At 36.4% G+C, this 18,479-nt stretch overlaps 1 protein-coding gene across 1 annotated transcript in view; it reads left to right on the forward strand.

The window, feature by feature from the left end:
• The window catches only part of LOC150096239 (midasin), a 1,081,806-nt gene that overhangs the window by 176,433 nt on the left and 886,894 nt on the right, over positions 1-18,479 (forward strand). The window contains exons 16-17 of the mRNA XM_090409469.1: positions 1,916-2,000; positions 13,206-13,330. Of these exons, the coding sequence (XP_090265595.1) occupies positions 1,916-2,000; positions 13,206-13,330 (210 nt within the window). The remainder of the gene's footprint in view (positions 1-1,915; positions 2,001-13,205; positions 13,331-18,479) is intronic.

Here is an 18,479-nt window from a genome sequence, read left to right on the forward strand (position 1 = left end):
AGAGAAAAATGTAAGAGAGCTAAGCTCTGTGTAAAAGTAGCTAAACAAAAGTCATGGTAAGACTTTGATAAGAATATAGAAAATAAATATCAGGAAGGTGGCAAAAAGTTCTAGAAGCTATTGAAGAAGCTTAGAAATGGAGGAAAGAGTATTATAAATGCATTAAAGATGATAAAGATGCCATGAAAACTGAAAATAACGATATCCTAGATTTGTGGAGTAATTACTTTGAAAGACTGTTAAATGAACCAAGCAGCGACAGAACCATACTAGAAAATTTTCAAGAGGAATGCAAAGAGGAGTACATACCGACACGAGGTGGAAAAAGCCATCAAAAATAATGTGGAAAGGCAACTGGAATAGATGATATTCGAACAGAAATGCTTAAGTATGGAGGTATAAAAGTTTTGCAGTAGCTATACTGCATAATTCACAGGGTCTGGTCAGAAGGTCGAATTGTCAATGCTTGGAGTAGAGCTCATAGTACCCATCTATAAAAAAGGAATTAAAACTAAATATGAGAATTGCGGAGTAATTTCTCTACTAAGTGTTCCAGGTAAGATTTATGCATTCTTATCTTACCCCTGATTTTACATAAAACACTATAATTTAATTATATGGGATGAAGGGTTATACAGAGCAATCCATATTCTATATTGTCAGTCAGTAATTAGAATTGAAGGAAATACAGGAAGATAGTTTTATGTAAAATCAGGGGTAAGATAAGAATGCATATTATCTCCACTCTTATTCATCGTCTATGTAGATCACATTATGAAAGAAAGTCAGATCAAACTTGATATTGTCAAACTTAGCTCTTTGCTTTATGCAGATGATATACTCCTAAATACCTCTAGTACTTGTCTGCAGGATTCTATAACTAAATCGAATAAGAGCTGTAAACAAATTTAGCATGAAAATCAGCAATAAAATGACACCAAAATTATGAAAATAGACAGTAGTGTAGAAAACTTCAACTGCATTCTGAATGGAGATCCTACAGAACAAGTAAAATATTTCAGCTATTTAGGCACAGTTTTTAGTGAAGATGAAAGGATAAGTCTGGAAATAGTCAACAGAATAAACAAAGCTGTTGTGGTGAGTAGCCAGCTGAATAAATTCATATGGAAAACAAGAGAGAAATTAGCCAAAACACCAAACTAGCAGTATACAAGACAGTTATGGGTCTGAGAGTTGGGTTAGAAATAAAGCACTTGATCAAAGACTAGAGACCACAGATATGAGGGCTCTGAAAAAAAATTAGGGGAGGGAACTGATGTCATCAATCACAGAATCATATTAAAAATGAAGATATTAGAAAGGAACTTGACATTCAAGAATGTGTCAGCCCAGCTAATCTAAGGTGGTATGGCTATCTTAGATTAGCCCACTTAAATTGAATGGGTGAAGAAAGATTAGCAAAACAGGTGTTTGATGCCAAAATGACAGGAAGGAGACCCAGAGGAAGACCAAGGTCTAGCTGCATTGATTCTGTCAAAAGTACCTTAGAAGCTCAGTATGTTAGATATGACAGTATTGGAGTGCTCACAATTAATAGATTGATTTGGAAGAAAATTGTTGATAGGTGATTAATCATGTAGTGCTGTCATAGTAACATGAACAGCCCTTGGGAGGTACATATCAGGAAATTGATGCCGATGGAGTTTTATAGATATCACTTATAAATATCATCTACTCAGATATTCAGAGAAAAATTGTTATCGAAAGACTAGAATACATCAATGTACTAGTCTTCTAATAAATAAATATTCCTTGTTATTGGAATCATTGTACTCTTTGGGGTTATCTAAGGAAACAAGGGTAATGTATATTTGATGCGATGTGAATTTTATTATATCAACTTAATATTTTTTTCTGACTGACTTCACAAATTGATATTTCATTTCTATTTTAGACCTGTTTTAAATCACAGAGATGGGAAGATTTATTCGGGCTTATGTTGCATACTCAGGAAGCAGCTGTAAAACGTTACATAGCAAGTAAGTTATCTCTGTTATAAGTTCTCTAAATCTCCCTTGCTGTTTGTGAAATTTGTGTGTGTGTGTGTGTGTGTGTGTGTGTGTGTGTGTGTGTGTGTGTGTGTGTGTGTGTGTGTGTGTGGAAAGATATTTTTAAGCTATACTATACTCATCAATGATAAGTTTGCCATAACAGTATTAAGAAGGTTAAAGTTTTGCTACTATTCTTGTGTAGAGGCTTAAGTGCTGTGAGGACATTATGTTGGAGGTTTAATGGATTTTTTACAACACTCAAAAAGAATTAAAATAGAATTTAATACTTCCTATATTTCGTCCTAGTCACTAGGACATCTACGGGGATTACAAAGACAATTAATGTAACATGCACACAAAAACTTACAATACTAAGCCCAACCACGTGGGTGACAATAGAGTCCTATCTAGGTGGAGCGCCCTCTAAGGGCAGTTGTAGGTGGCCTGGAATGTAAGGTGGGACCTCTGGTGATGACTGTTTCCCAAATCTTCGGAAGCTTAATGCAACCGTATTTGTTAAGATTTGGTTGGTTTTTGAGAGCTGCTGCTGCTTCTAAGAAAAGTCTCTCTTTCTTGAATTTGCTGTGGTGGAGCATGGTGGTTTTCTTCCATGATACTCTGTGGGTGGTGTCAAAACATGGTCAGCCAAGCCTGAATGCCCATAGTTGTGTTTAACAATGTACGACTTGTGTTCCTCTAGGCGGATGGATGCTGATCTGCCTGTCTGTCCAAAGTACGCAAGCTTACAGGAACAGGGTACTTTGTAAACTCCAGGCAGAGAGAGAGGAGGGAGCTGATCTTTCGTAGAACGGATAAGGTTAGCCAGTTTGCGGTAGGGCTTATATGCTGTGTGTAGGTTATACTTTTTTAGTATCTTGGCTATTTTTTCTGAAGTGCCACGGATGTAGGGTATGGTGATGGCATTTTTAAATTCTTGTTGACGAGTGGGACGGGGAATGCGGGAGGAATTGATTATTTTTTTGATGCTGTGTTCGCTGTAGCCATTGGAGAGGAAAGTTCTGTGTATGTGGTTAAGCTCAGTAGTGAGGGCGGTTCCACTGGAACAAAGATTGTGGGCTCTCTTGGTAAGGGTTTTAATGATGCCATATTGTTGTGAGGGGTGGTGGTGGGAGAGTTTGTGAATGTATCTGCCTGTGTGTGTGGGTTTTCTGTATACAGTGAAGGCAAGTGTATCATTAGGCAGGCGCGTGACTAAGGTGTCTAGGAAGGGTAAACAATTGTTCTTTTCCTTTTCCATAGTAAACTGGATTCTTGGATGTAGGCTATTGAGATGACCAAGGAAGGAATCTAACGTGTCTGGGCCATGAGGCCAAATAGAGAACACATCATCTACATATCTTAGCCAGATAGAAGGTTTGAGTGGGGCTGAGTCTATGGCTCGTTTTTTGAAATATGTTTAAAAATCAATTTTAAACATATTTAATGCAGTGTATAGATCTTTGTCATCTTAAATATGTTCTGCATTGTTTGATTTCTTGTTATTTAATTCACAGTCGTCCTTTTTTGGCTGGGTTGGGAATGATGAACTTACTGGGAAAGACCCAAATTTGAATCCTGTTTAGGTATAAAGTACCTTTATTAGAGCTTTTCAACTGATGATGAGTTATAAGTCTCATGTGGCAGGGTTTTTCTGCCTTATTGGATAAAACCTGCATATGGTGTTCTACTGAGATTACATGCAGTTGTGACAGAGCAAGTTGAGTAGATAGCTGTACACATCTGTTTAGAACTGTATTTTTTCTCCTTTCATAGTATTCATTAGATTAATGTGAAGCCATGTTATATGGCTGTGGTGACTAAGCTGTGGTCATAGCCTAAAACATTAAAGAAAAGATGATTATGATGATTCCGGTCATATCAGTGCATCTGTTTGTTTGTTTTAAACAGTTAACAAAAAAAAAAAAAAAACAGTATTTGCTACATTTTTCTAATAGCCATAATCCACTTCCCACCCCCTCTATTTTATAAACATTGGTGTCATCTGATGAGACCTCCACATTGCCTTTAAAGGAATGTGGAGAACCGACCAGGGCTTCTGACCTAATGTCCAATCCTCACCTTCTCGTGGTGCACCCTGTTGGGTATCTACCTGGATACTGAACGAACGAGGATGGGCTGGCAATTTGGGATTTAGCCAACCAAATTGTATTCTTATTGACTTAAACCAATATAGAAAATGATGGTACAACACGACAAAATTTCATGCCGGCTGGGGTGTCACTCAGTTAAACAAGGCGTCCGTTGTTTTCACCAGGGAATAACAGTGAAAAGTCAGCTACTGGAACAAATCTGAAAGCACACCCCAACTCAACATCACCAGAGTTACAGATCGGTACTATCAACATAAGAAGCCTAAATGGCAAAGAAATGGAGCTAGCTGATGAATTAGATAAGTACCAGATCGACATAATAGGGGTGACTGAAACAAAAAAGACCAAAACTGGTGAGATCTTTCTGAGCAATAAATACAAAATGTTATATTCAGGCAATGACAATCAAGGAAAAGAAGTATTAGCCATAGTATTCAACACAAAATACGAGGCTAATCTTCTTGAATGGCAGGCAGTCTCAAGTAGACAAATAATGTGGGCAAATATGACAATGGGTGGGGACAATGAGACTTATTTGTGCCTATGGTCCCACAGAAGGTTCTACTATGGTAGAAGTGGAGGAATTTTTTGATGCTTTAGAAAAGCAACTGACACAATGAAAAAGGAAAAGTTGTTCCTTGTTGGGGATCTAAATAGCAGAGTAGAAAATGATTGTCAGACATACAAAAAATATTTTGGGAAAATTTGGAGAAAAGAGCAAAGCCAATAATAATGGCAAATACCTGTTGGATTTCTGCTCAAGACATGGATTGGTTATTACTAACACCATGTTCCAACATGAAAATATGCACAAATTCACATGGAGAGAAGAGGCAAGAAATAAGAAAAGTCTCATTGACTATGTTATTGTTGATAGTGATGTTTTCTCCCTGGCGCAGGACACCAGAGTGTACAGAGGATTTGAAATTGGAAGCGATCACTATTTAGTATTTAGTTTCGAGTAGGATAAAATTGAATTTCGTATTGAAAACAATAACATGTAAGAAAGTTTTAAAGTGAATAAAAGTCGAGCAGCTCTCAGATGTGAACTGTAGACTAAAATACACAAAGATTATTGAAGAAAAAATGAAAGAGTTTGAGAACAGGAACCACACCTGGGAGATTCAGTGGCAAGCCTTGAAGAAACCCTGATTGATTAGCCAGAGAGGCATGTGGTGAGGTTGTCTGCAAGGAAAGAAAAATCAGAACTCCGTGGTGGACACAGGAAGTTAAAGAGGCAATGAAGGAAAAGAAGAATGCATATCAAAAGTTCCTGGCAAATAAATCAGCTTGTGCTCTTAGAGAATACAGAGACAAATGTAAGAAAGCTAAACACTGTGTAAAATAGCTAAACAAAAGTCATGGGAGGTCTTTGGCAAGAACATAGAAAATAAATATCAAGAAGGTGGTAAGATATTCTGGAGGTTGTTGAAGAAGCTTAGAAATGGAGGAAAGAGTGCTGTAAAAGGAGTTAGAGATGATCATCTCTAACTTCTTTTACATGAAAACAGGAGAAAAAGATATCCTTGAAGTATGGAGTAATTACTTCGAAAAATTGCTAAATGAAACAAGCAGTGATAGCACAGTGGTAAAAAACACTCAACAGGCATACAGTGAGGAATACATATCCATACTTGAAGTAGAAAAAGCCATCAAAGGCTTGAAATGTGGAAAGGTAGCAGGAGTAGATGATATTCGACCAGAAATACTGAAGTATGGTGGTATAAAAGTCTTACAGTGGCTGCACTGCATAGTTCAGAAAGCCTGGACAGAGGGACGAATTTCCGATGATTGCAGTAGAGCTCTAATAGTGCCCAAATATAAAAAGGGAAATAAAACTGAATGTGAGAATTACAGAGGTATTTCCCTACTGAGTGTTCATGGCAAAATATATGCAAGCATACTTGAGAAACGGTTGAGAAGAATTGTGGAAGAAAAGCTTGGTGAAGAATAAGCTGGATTCAGGCCAAATAGAGGCTGTCAGGATCAGATCTTCAGTGTACGACAAATAGTGGAGAAAGCATGGGAATATAGCAAAGATCTGTATTTTAGTTTTGCCGATCTGGAAAAGGCATATGACAAGGTACCAAGAGAGAAGCTATTAATATGCTACAGTTACATGGTGTCAGTGGGGCATTATATCAAGCAATACTTAGTCTGTTTTTGAGTTGTAAGTCGGCAGTTAGAATCGAATAACGTACAGGAAGATGGTTTAATGTTAAATCTAGCGTGAGACAAGGATGTACATTATCCCCTCTGTTATTCATTATCTATATGGATAATGAATCTATATGGATCACATTATGAACGAAAGTGGTATTAAGCATGATATCAGAATTGGAGATGTTAATGTCAGCTCTTTGCTTTATGCGGACTATGTTATGCTTCTAAATAAATCCGCTACAAGTTTGCAAGACTCCCTGACTAAATTGAGTAACCGTTGTAATAGATATGGTATGAAGGTCAGCAATAAAAAGACAAAGACAATGTAAATAGGCAGAATCATTGAAAATGTCAACTGTGTTGTGAATGGAGAACATGTGGAACAAGTAAAACATTTCAGCTACTTAGGCACGATTTTTACTGAAGATGGTAAATTAAATATGGAAATAGACAACAGAATCAACAAAGCTGGTATGGTAGGAAGTCAATTGAATAAATTCATATGGAATAAGAGAGAAATTAGTCGGAACACTAAATTAGCTGTACACAAGACAGTTTCAAACCAGTTTTAACTTATGGATCTGAGAGCTGGGTCAGAAGTAAAACACTTTACCAAAGACTAGAGACCGCAGATATGAGAGTCCTGAGAAAGATTAGAGGCGTGAACAAATGCCATCAATGGCAATATCATATTAAAAACAAGGATATTTGTAAAGAACTTGACATTGTCGGTATCCAGGAATGCATTAGCAGAACTAATCTCAGGTGGTATTGTCATTTAAACAGAATGGGCAAGGAAAGATTAGCAAAACAAGTGTTCTCTGCCAGCTAGTCAGGAAAATGGCCAGAGGAAAACCAAGATGTAGGTGGAACGATACGGTACAATGTGCCTTAGATGATAGAAATATAAGATCTGATATTGATAATATTGGAGTCTTGACAAGTGACAGACTGATTTGGAGGAAAATTGTAGATAGGAAGTTAGTAATGATGTAAATTTTTCACGTAGTACTATCATATCCTGTACACCCCTTGAGGGTACATATCATGAATTTGATGATGATGATGGTGTCAATCTTTTTTAAGTGATGATCAGTAACAGTTTGGTTTTCTAATATTAAACACTAGGTTTGTTCAGATTTTCCAGAATTACTTACTACTTTCAAAATGGTCACACCTATTATGTGATCATGTTTGCTTGCCTGTGATTGTAATCTGTTACACAAATGGAATCTTCCAAAATGATATGTTTTCCTTAACAACTTACCATTGCCCACCCTTACCATTTCAGTCTGGTTAGTGGCTGGATTAAGGAACACAGTTGAATTGAAATGCATGCTCTTATTATTGAAATATCCAGGACATTAACCACTCTACTAGTCATGAGGTGTTTTATCTATCATACAAAACAGATGATGGTATATAAATATATCATGGATGTAAAGTTACCATTGAAATTCAAATAACATGGATACAAAGTTTTAGATACACTCATCATGCAAGAGTATGAATGAGTCGTAATCATGCATATTGTAACAATATTTTAAGGGATTTGCAAATGTATACTTCAGCATTAATCTGCTGTCTGTACCTGTCTTAGTATAAATCAGATGGTTGATGGTATATATGTTGCTTGGAAAGAAGTCAGCAGACAACCCCATGAGACAACCCCATCATATACCTTCCATATAAATGGAAGGTATATGATGCTTCCAAAATGTAACTCTGTCTGGATGAAATGGCTGCAAAAAGAGAATTGATGGAGTTTGAAAGAGGCATAGTGATAGAATGCCACATTGCAGGCCTATCTATTTGGCAATTTGTTGACGAATTGGGCCATCACAGGTCAACAATCAGTGATACTATACTGAGATGGAAGTGCAGGGAGTCAGCTGCAAACTACCTGCAGTGGATGACCCACTACACTCACTGAACATGACTAGGTTACTATGAAGGATAATATGTAAAAACTACTATTCTTTGGCTGACATGTTGAATGTGGAGTTCCAGACATTGACTGGAATGCAAATTTGTGCATAAACATTAAGAACCAAGACTCACAACATGGGTTTCCATGTTAAGACTGCAATATGCAAGCCCCACATTATCTGAACTAGCATGCAGCGTCGTCTTCAGTTGTACAAAGAGCTTGTACAGAGGAACATGGAAGCTTGGAAAACTGTTATGGAGCGACAAATTATGCTACACCCTCTACCGAGCAGGTGGGTGGGAGTGTGACAGGTGTCCAGTTTATTTATTTATTCATATGGAGTTTCCTCTCTTTTTCCCCCATCCTTATTGGGGCACATTGAGCCCCCCTCATGGGAGGTTAAGTATTTATGGCTGTAGATCCATGTGTTCACGGGGCCGGTTTGCCTGCTTGCAGGATGAAAAACTCCAGATAAACTGGGAGAAAAAACCCTGCTGTCCACGCCCAAGGCCGGCTAACTTGGCTATGGCTGAGGAAGATCCTTAAGCTCCTCACTTCGGCATTGAGAATCGAACCCAGGACACTCCTTCCCCAGGCATATGGTTGCGAAGTGCAAAGCAACTAGGCTAACCGTATGGACAGATGTCCAGTGAATGTCTCTTACTAGGGTGCATAACCCCAACTGTGAAATTCGGAGGTGGCGGTGTGATGGTATGTCCCATTTTTCCTGGTTGGGCCTCAGACCCTCTATTTGTGGTGGCACGGACGTAGAACTCCTAGGTATCTTGAACATTCTGAACAATGCAGTGCTTCCTACTTTGTGGCATGTATACCGAACTGACCTTTGCCTATTTCAGCAAGACAGTGCACTGTGTCATAAGGCTGCTGCAACTGAGTGGTTTGTGAACATGAACATCACCACACTTAACTGGCCTCCACTGAGCCCTAATCTGAATCCTATTGAACATCTCTGGGATGAACCAGAGCATTGGGTAAGATCAAAGAGCATCCTCACCACAACAATCAAGGGCCTCATTACATGTCTACAGGAAGATTGGTCCAAAATTTGCATTGATTACTATCATACAATTGAGGAAAATATGCTTCTTAGGATTGCTGCAGTCATTTCAGCCAAAATAAATCCCACATCTTGTTAAGGTGTGTGTGTGTGCTGTGGCTTTGTTCCTCACACCATGGTGATTGACTTCTTTCCAGCAGTGTAATACATTGATTACTTCTGCATGTTGATTAGTTTCATCATTGCATTACAGTGGCATGCTTTCGTCAGGTAAATTTGTTTATCTCCAATCTCCTCAACTCCTCTAGATATTTGTTATTTTTAATTCTTGGGCCTTAGTGACACAACCAGGATAACTGAATTCCATCAGAAATAAAAGTAACTCCTGGGCTTTCAATTCTAGGTTTTAGGTCATAATACATATAGATGTAACCCTTTCACCCCCCCCCCCCCCCAAATATATATTTGTATATGTATAAATTAATAATTAAAGTAATTTGTGCAGTGATTTTATGCTATCATATTTTTTGCTAGATACAGTAAAAAGTGCCTTAGAAGATAGAAATATAAGATCTGATAATGTTGTAGTCTTGACAACTAACAGACTGATTTGGAGGAAAATTGTAGATAGGAAATTAGTAATGATGTAAATTTTTCATGTAGTACTATCATATCCTATACACCCCTTGAGGATACATGGCAGGAATGTGATGATATTTTTTGCTACACCAGTACATCATTAGATATCTCTTGCTCCTCACACCTTGCATGTACATGTACATGCAAGGATATATAATGAATATGCAGATTTTCAACCAGTAAAATCTAATTATAAGAAGGAATATATTGGGTTTATTTGGCCGCATATACTTGTGGCTTCTTCTGGGTTATGATTAAAAAAAACAGCTACCGTGTTTTGTAGATGAGGCCATTTTAGTCCTGTCTAACTATTGAAGACTGTTCAATCTCCACTGGCAGCCAATCAGATAGAGCTGGCCCAAGGCTATCAGTAAGTTAATCGCTATGCAGTGAAGAGATGGCTAACCAGTGCCACCATCTTGTGGTCCCTAATAACACAAAAACATGATATATATTAATGTCTGAAAATAGTGTGGGTTCGACGATCGATTTTCTTGAGTTTATGGGACGAAAAACCTGAGTTTTTAGGAGAAAAAGCCCGCTTGCCATTGCCAGTTGATCTCTGGCAACGGCAAGTCGCTGACTAGACTCCACGATGTCTAGTCGGCGACTAGGCGTCGTGGAGTGCAAATGCCACTTCCACTGAGCTACACAGGCTTGGGTTAGGAAGCATAAATTATAATAAAGGGCTAACGTGAACCATAACATTACTAAACTACTGAAACATGTAGGAACCATTACAGTAAGTTAAAGACAAAAAAAATGTGGAATTTAGAAGCTTGCATGGATCAACTATTGTTCTGTGATGTATGCATAATAGTTGACTGAAAAGTTAGTCTGATGTAAGAAAAAATCTAACAAACTATTTTCAAATATCACATAGGATCATTCCTGGTTTCTATTGAGTGGATGACTATAGTAAATTCTTTTATCTAAGATGAAAAGCTAAACGGCTATTTTTTTTTTTTTTTCTGGCGAGGTTGATAAGTTAAGGGGATAAAAATTCCTTATCGTTTTTCAGGCCAGTAAGCGAAACTAAGATCGAAAACTATGATCTGAACGTTTCATGCCAACGAACTGTCGGCGGATCCAAGCGTAAGTGACCACTTGGTAGTGCCACACCAAGGCAACTCGTTACAAAGGTGGAGCAAGCTCCCTCACTATTCTTGATATTTTCTCATAATGTAAAAACACACAGCTCCTAGGAGATGTAGTACTGCTTTACATCATGAGGAGAGGTCACTACCCAGACCGGTTTCAACCTTTTTTGAGGTCTCATCAGTGAGTTGCTAGACCTAGAATATCAGAGTTTAAGTGAAAAGAACTTACATACTTTCACTATACGAATGCCAGAAAGGTGTGTCACTATATTATATTATAATGTATTATAACTAAGATGAAAAGCCAAACGGCTATTTTTTTTCTGGCGAGGTTGATAAGTTAAGGGGATAAAAATCCCTTATTGTTTTTCAGCCAGTAAGCGAAACTAAGATCGAAAACTACGATCTGAACGTTTCATGCCGACTAATGTTTCATGACGAATATCAAGAATAGTGAGGGAGCTTGCTCCACCTTTGCAACGAGTTGCCTTGGTGTGGCACTACCAATTGGTCACTTACGCTTGGATCTGCCGACAGTTCGTCGGCATGAAACGTTCAGATCGTAGTTTTCGATCTTAGTTTCGCTTACTGGCTGAAAAACAATAAGGGATTTTTATCCCCTTAACTTATCAACCTCGCCAGAAAAAAAAAAATAGCCGTTTGGCTTTTCATCTTAGTTATAATATATTACAATATAATATAGTGACACACCTTTCTGGCATTTGTATAGCGAAAGTATGTAAGTTCTTTTCACTTAAACTCTGATATTCTAGGTCTAGCTACTCACTGATGAGACCTCAAAAAAGGTTGAAACCGGTCTGGGTAGTGACTTCTCCTCATAATGTAAAGCAGTACTACATCTCCTAGGAGCTCTGTGTTTTTACATTATGAGAAAATATCAAGAATAGTGAGGGAGCTTGCTCCACCTTTGCAACGAGTTGCCTTGGTGTGGCACTACCAATTGGTCACTTACTCTTGGATCCGCCGACAGTTCATCAGCATGAAACGTTCAGATCGTAGTTTTCGATCTTAGTTTCGCTTACTGGCTGAAAAACAATAAGGGATTTTTATCCCCTTAACTTAAATTCTTTTATGTTAGGCAGTGAAGTTGTCCTCTATGTAAGGCATGGAGCTCTTATCTCATTCACTGGTGTGTGTGTGAGTGAGTGAGAGAGAGAAATGAAAAACTAGGCCTGAGCTGTCATCTTTATTGTTATTGATGTCTCCAATATGCTCTTTTTGTCTGATTTCCAAACCTCTAGATATCTGTCCTATGTAAGAAAGGCCACAAGAACATTGAATATTATAAACCATAGGATGTTTGTTGAAGGGGTTGTGGTCTTTAGGTGAATGTAATAAACCTTGTATAGTCAAAATGAGCTTGAAAGCCACTCTTATGTCATGAAATTTGAGGAGGCTGGCAATCTTAAGAGAAAGTCTGCTGATATAAGGGATGAGAACAGAATTTTTGTAGAGAATGTCGGGATTTTGTTGCGAAAACTATAGTATCCTTTGTACCATTTTCTTAGAATATCTGTTGTTCACAAATGGTTGGAGTAGAGAATATAATTCTTCATTAGTTTGTCTTCATCTCTTATATAATAGAGATTGCAAAAATGGTGCAAAAAGGATGAATGTAGTTAACGACCTTTATGAGTAGTTCTGATGGTAAGGTAGTAGCTTCATTTCTCTTTTTTTGAAATCAAAATATCTATGGAAGGTAGTTTTCCTACCTTTTCAAGTTCCAAAGTGAATTTTATTTTATGGTGGAAAATTGAAAAAAGGTATCAAATATCCTAAGTGATATTTGGAAATTGCTCATTAGATCTTTTTGCATGTCAGACTTTAACTTTTCAGCCAACTATGTACACACATCACTGAACAATAGCTGACCCATGCTAGCTTCCACTCTCCACATGTTTTCTGTTTTTAACTTATTGTAAAAGTTCCTACCTGTGTCAATATTTTGGTAATGTTATGGTTTATGTTAGCCCTTTATTTTAATTTTTTGTTCATCCTCCTAATCCAGAAAAAAACAAGTATATGTAGCAAAACTAGTCAACTTCATTTAATTGCATTAATACAGCCAAATAAATCCAATATATTCCTTCTTATATTTAGGATATATGTTTGATCCACAAGTTGCTTTTATCACAAAGTGTCACTCAGTTTAATGTTGTATTTTATGTTTATTGTTAAATATCCTAACTTTGTTCATCCCTTTCTTTGCAGAGGGTAATCTTGATGTTCAGGAACAGAATCTTTTCCAGAAATGGATAAAGTTAAGAGACAAGCTTCATCAGCTTAAAGTTCAAATAAAGCATGCTGAGAATAACTTGGCATTTTCATTTATTGAAGTAGGTATAGCAAGAATTATTATTATTTTATTATTATTATCGTCATCTGGTTTATCAAGGAGTCATGGACTCATTGAGGAAGATGACTTGTAACCCACACTAAATGTTTCTGGTGCATTTTTACATGATACTTTTTTTTTTAATTAGCAATTTATATTTACAAATATATTGGTAAACACTTAAAATACAAGAAATACACTAAAAACTACTAACTGTTTTTTTTCTTCTTTTTTTCATGGATGAATTTCTAAAACTACTGTCATACCTTCTAAACTCATTCACACTAGATGCACTCACTCACTGGTCTGTGAGAGAAAACTCCATCTTTCACCTCTTTCTTACCTGCATACAAACAGTGCATCCATGAATGCCCCATTGATCTCTCCTCACCTTCCATATAATGAAAATTTTCAGACACTCTTTATCCCATCACTTCTTATCACAAGTTCATTCTCTATCCCGTCCTTCCTTCTTTCCGCTGCATACTAGCATCGACATATTCTCAGTCTGTTCTACATTCCATAATCCCTATATATTTTTTGTAACCCATCTTTGCATTCTCTCTCTCTCTCTCCATAGCTTTTTCATCTCTGGGAACAAGGAGACCAAATCTACACACAACTGTGGTCGTATCAAGGCCTTATAAAGAGACAAAATGACATTGTCTCTACACGTCAATATTTGTTTCAGAATCACAGTTATCTGCTGAGTTATATTTGCAGGCTTTGTAATAGGACCTTTGAATTTTAATTTGTTATCCAACATAATAACTCTGTGAACTTTAGAGTTATGCTGGATACCCAGCATCATCATCAGTTTCTCCAAGCACAATCCCACCAGTATTATATGCCATTGAAAATCTCACCAAAGTGCATATTCTTATTAAATGTAGAACTTTACACTCACTACTATTGAATTGACAATCATTATCATTTGTTAATTTGACTTCCGGTATAGAGACCACATGTTTATCAACAAGAACTAGTTCTATTAGAATAAGAAGATCTGACAAATTTTGCAAGTCATTAAATTTATATTATCAAGGGTATAGCACTTGTATTAAATGATGAGAAAATTAGAAGAAAGAAAAATTACATGCCAGATTTTTTGTGACCTTCATCAGTATAGGACATATCACAGATTGGAGAGGGAAAAGGGGAAAAAAAGTTAAACACAATTTGCATGCAATCAAACAAAGTAGTTATTGCTGTCACATTCTGTGACATAATGCATATCATATTCCAGGTCCACTGTTGTTAGATTCTTAATAAACATACAACTTGTAGAATTAAACTATGGTTTTTGTTTTATTGTATGAAGGTGCAGAGCATTTCTGAAGGCTTTTAAATTTTGTTATATAGCAGTTACAATCAATATGTATATATAGTGTCTTCATTTTTTTTTTTTTTTTACTTGGTGGCCTGTATTTGTCATATGAAAGGCTAATCTATATTTCTGTTCCTTTTCATTGTCTTTTACTTGTTCTATATGCAGATCTATCTCTCTCTAGATCATCCTGTCTGGCCACTGAGTAATTTAGCAAAAAACAGAAATGATCTTGACCATATCTTGATCATAACTGTTATATAAGAAAATATAAAGAAGCCTCGGAAATGCTCGGCTTGTAACAAAATCTAAGGTATAATTCTATACTAAGTTTGGTCTGCATTTATTAAGAATCTAACAACAGTTACCCTGAAATATGATATGCATTATGCCACAAAATGTGAAAGCAATAACTAGCTATTTTCAATTGTAAGCAAATTGTTTAATCCAACAGTTTTTTTTATTCGTCAATTAATACAACTCCTATACTTCTGATTATGTAAGTCCAATAACTTACATTAATTGGGTTATATTATTCTAATAGAAGTAGTTCTCACTAATAAACATGTGGTCTCTATACCAAAAGGCAAATGAACATTTACTTAACCACAGAAATATGAGATGTTAACCACTGTCAATGCTGAACGGTAGCATCTCTAATTTCTCTGCTTATCTTTGCATCATCAACAAATAGCTGAAGATCTCTTGGAAACACCATTTGTTACTTTTCTTAGCCAGGTCAATAGTTTATATTCAAATTCTGTTTCACTTAATTTATGTTACAGCCTTTCATGTCATATCCTATCAGATGCATTAGCAAGGTCCAGCAGAATCATAGTGTATCCATTCCTTTATCTATCTCATCCGTAATATTATCCATAATCCCCTTATCATATACACTTGCTCTTCCTTGCAAAGTCTAGTTTATCTATCAACCCATTTTTGTATGTGGGTTCTTACCAACGTTTCTCTTCATCCTCAGGCCAGATATACTGTAATAGCTCAGTAGTTGGGCATGTCAGTTTTTGCATCACCCTTGGACATGGGACTAAGACACATTCTTTCCATTCTTGAGGGATTTTTGCTAAGACTCAAATTACATAGCCAGGTCAAGGATCTAACCAGCTCAGCTGAACAATCCTTTATTATAATTCTGATATCCCATCCATCGTTACTGTCCAGGTTATTCAACAACCCTAGAATGTCCTTCTCATGCATCTCTTTCCACTTTGGTCAATTTGTTTTCATATTCAAGCTTTGCTTTCCGTGCAACATTTGTCACTTTTCTGATCTGCTGATTATGTTTTTCATAACCCCTCTCATCTTTATTCTCATGATATTCCTTCCATGTCACCTTCTGCTTTGGCTATCTTCCTTCATAAGGTCGAACATTCATTTCATTCTCACCCTATTTGTTCTTGGAACTCTAGGAACACATTCAGATACTGCTTCATTTCTGGATCTTTCCACCACTACCTCTGTACTGTTGATATCCTTCCCATTCAGTAATTGATGCCATGGGACTGAACATAAAATTCTCGTGAATGCCTAATTTCCTGCTTTGTAATCCTGCATTTCCTAATTGGAACATTCATATATTTCAGCCACTTCTCAGGTCAGTACAGTATGACTACCATTGCCAATGTGGAAAAGCAGTCAGATTGTTAAATGATTTTTGAATCATTTAACATTTGATGCATTTCACTATCCCCAGCATTTGGATTGTCATATTAACATCTCACCACATATTTCATCCTGCTTGCTTCCATTTTCATACTAGATAGTCTCAAACTCACTTCTGCATGGAGCATTATTATTGCTGTTTCTTCCACAAGTTTCTACCCTAACAGGAATCAAATCATCTGATCTCATTAGCAGTGTTCCTTCCCCCTTTATATTACAATATCAGCACAACAAACTCCATGTGTGTATTGACATAACAAGGATCTTAGTGTATCCCAGGACACTCCTTCACCAGATTCATTATCATACTCATTGATATTCATGTCATTATCATATTTGTATACCTTGGTTACACTTACACAGATTTTCTCATGATTCTTTCCATGGTGATCTAGTTTTCCTGACATTAGTCTTATACCAATAAATAATTTCTCCAAGCTCTTAGTGTCAAATCTATTCAAGTACATATACAAGTCCTTTTTACCATAGAATCCATTCTACACATCCAAAAACTGATACACTTCCTTTACAAAGCCTGCATCTCATTTGTTATCAAAGCTCTCTCACTTAACTCATTACTGTCATTTGATTTTCAATAGACTAACAATTTTCAGTCTCTTTCTCTCTTTCTCTCTCTCTCTCTCTCTTTCTCATTTCTACCAATCCTTTCATACTTATCTCATACTGTATTTATCACCACTCTGAGCACTACCATCTATTCTCTTTTCTCTTGCTCATTTGTATTTGTCACATCTTTAGCTTTTCACTCCAGTCATCAAGCCAAAATTTAATGAGCAAATCACCATACTATGCTACTTCCTTTTACATTTTGCTTGAGTCGTTGTTATTATTATTACTCATTGACATCTTATAACTTCCATCCTTCTCATGTTAGAGGCATAATGGAGGGGAAACAGCACTGAGAAAGGATTAAAGATTACTTAATTCTTCTAGGATTTTGTCTCAGTCACAGAAACATTTTTAGGAAGGATAACATTGAAACTTGTAACACATACACATAAAGGCAACAGAAAAATAAGCGAAACACGTGGACAAAAGACTTAGGTGTGTGTGTGGGGGGGGTGTCTTCTGCAGGCACCCATTAGCAGCCTCAGATCTAAACTGGGATCTCGAAGTATTAGTGTTTCCCATATATTGGGAAGTTTTATGCAAAACTTCCCAATATATTAGATTAGGCTGATATTTGAGAGCAGCTGCAGAGAATTTAAAAATAGTCTCTTCTAAATTTGCTGCGATGGAGCATGGTGGTCTTCTACCAATTGATTCTATGAGTCGTATCCAAAGCATAGTTTGCAGAACCCAATTGAACAGGATTGTGATTGCTAATGCTTTTTTTTTTATGTTCGTCTATGTGGACATCCTTGCTATGTCTTATTTTCTGCTTATTTTTCTTATTCTGAGTTTTTCTAGACATGTCTCAATTTTCCTAATTCTATTGATTGTCTAGTAATTTGTTTTATCTTAGACATTTCATGGGTTAAAATAAAAATTTTCTGAAACTAGGTTTCATGTTACCCTTGGTATAAAAATATAAATAAAAGCAAAGCTTGTTAGATGACGGAGTTACCCTGCTTCTGCAAAAAGAGGCTAAGTTAAATGACTAATATAAAAGTTTTGATTTATATTAAAAGAATAAAAAGACATACCATTGTTGTATATTTTTAAACAGTAGGGATGATATGGTATTTGGGACCAAACTTCATCGAGCTGAAATATGCAGTAAGAGAAATGTATTGAAAATGAAGTTCATATGTGAACATAAATATGTATATTCAGTAGTAGAAAATGAAACATAAATAAAACAAGGGAGATGATGAATCAAATGGACTATAGGTTTAGAAAGATTAAGAACTAAAAATAGTCAGTTTTGTGCTGTTTATCATTTAACAATAATTCCCATGAAATGGCCAGTACGTTATCATGTTGCTGGTCCTGGTTTTAGTTTTCAAAATTTTTAATTCTTAATCTTTCAAAATCTTTTGTCTATTTGATTCATCTTCCTTTTCAACCAGTTTTATTTATGTTTCATTTTCTACTATTAAATATATATATTCAATGTTCATGTGTGTGCAGCTTTGTTTTCAACACCTTTCTCTTACCATATGTTTTAATTCAATCA

This window comes from Typopeltis vanoorti, chromosome 19 (genome assembly GCF_054136105.1).
Source record: "Typopeltis vanoorti isolate ZY-2024b chromosome 19, IOZ_Tvanoo_1.0, whole genome shotgun sequence".
NCBI classification, from domain to species: Eukaryota; Metazoa; Arthropoda; class Arachnida; order Uropygi; family Thelyphonidae; genus Typopeltis; species Typopeltis vanoorti.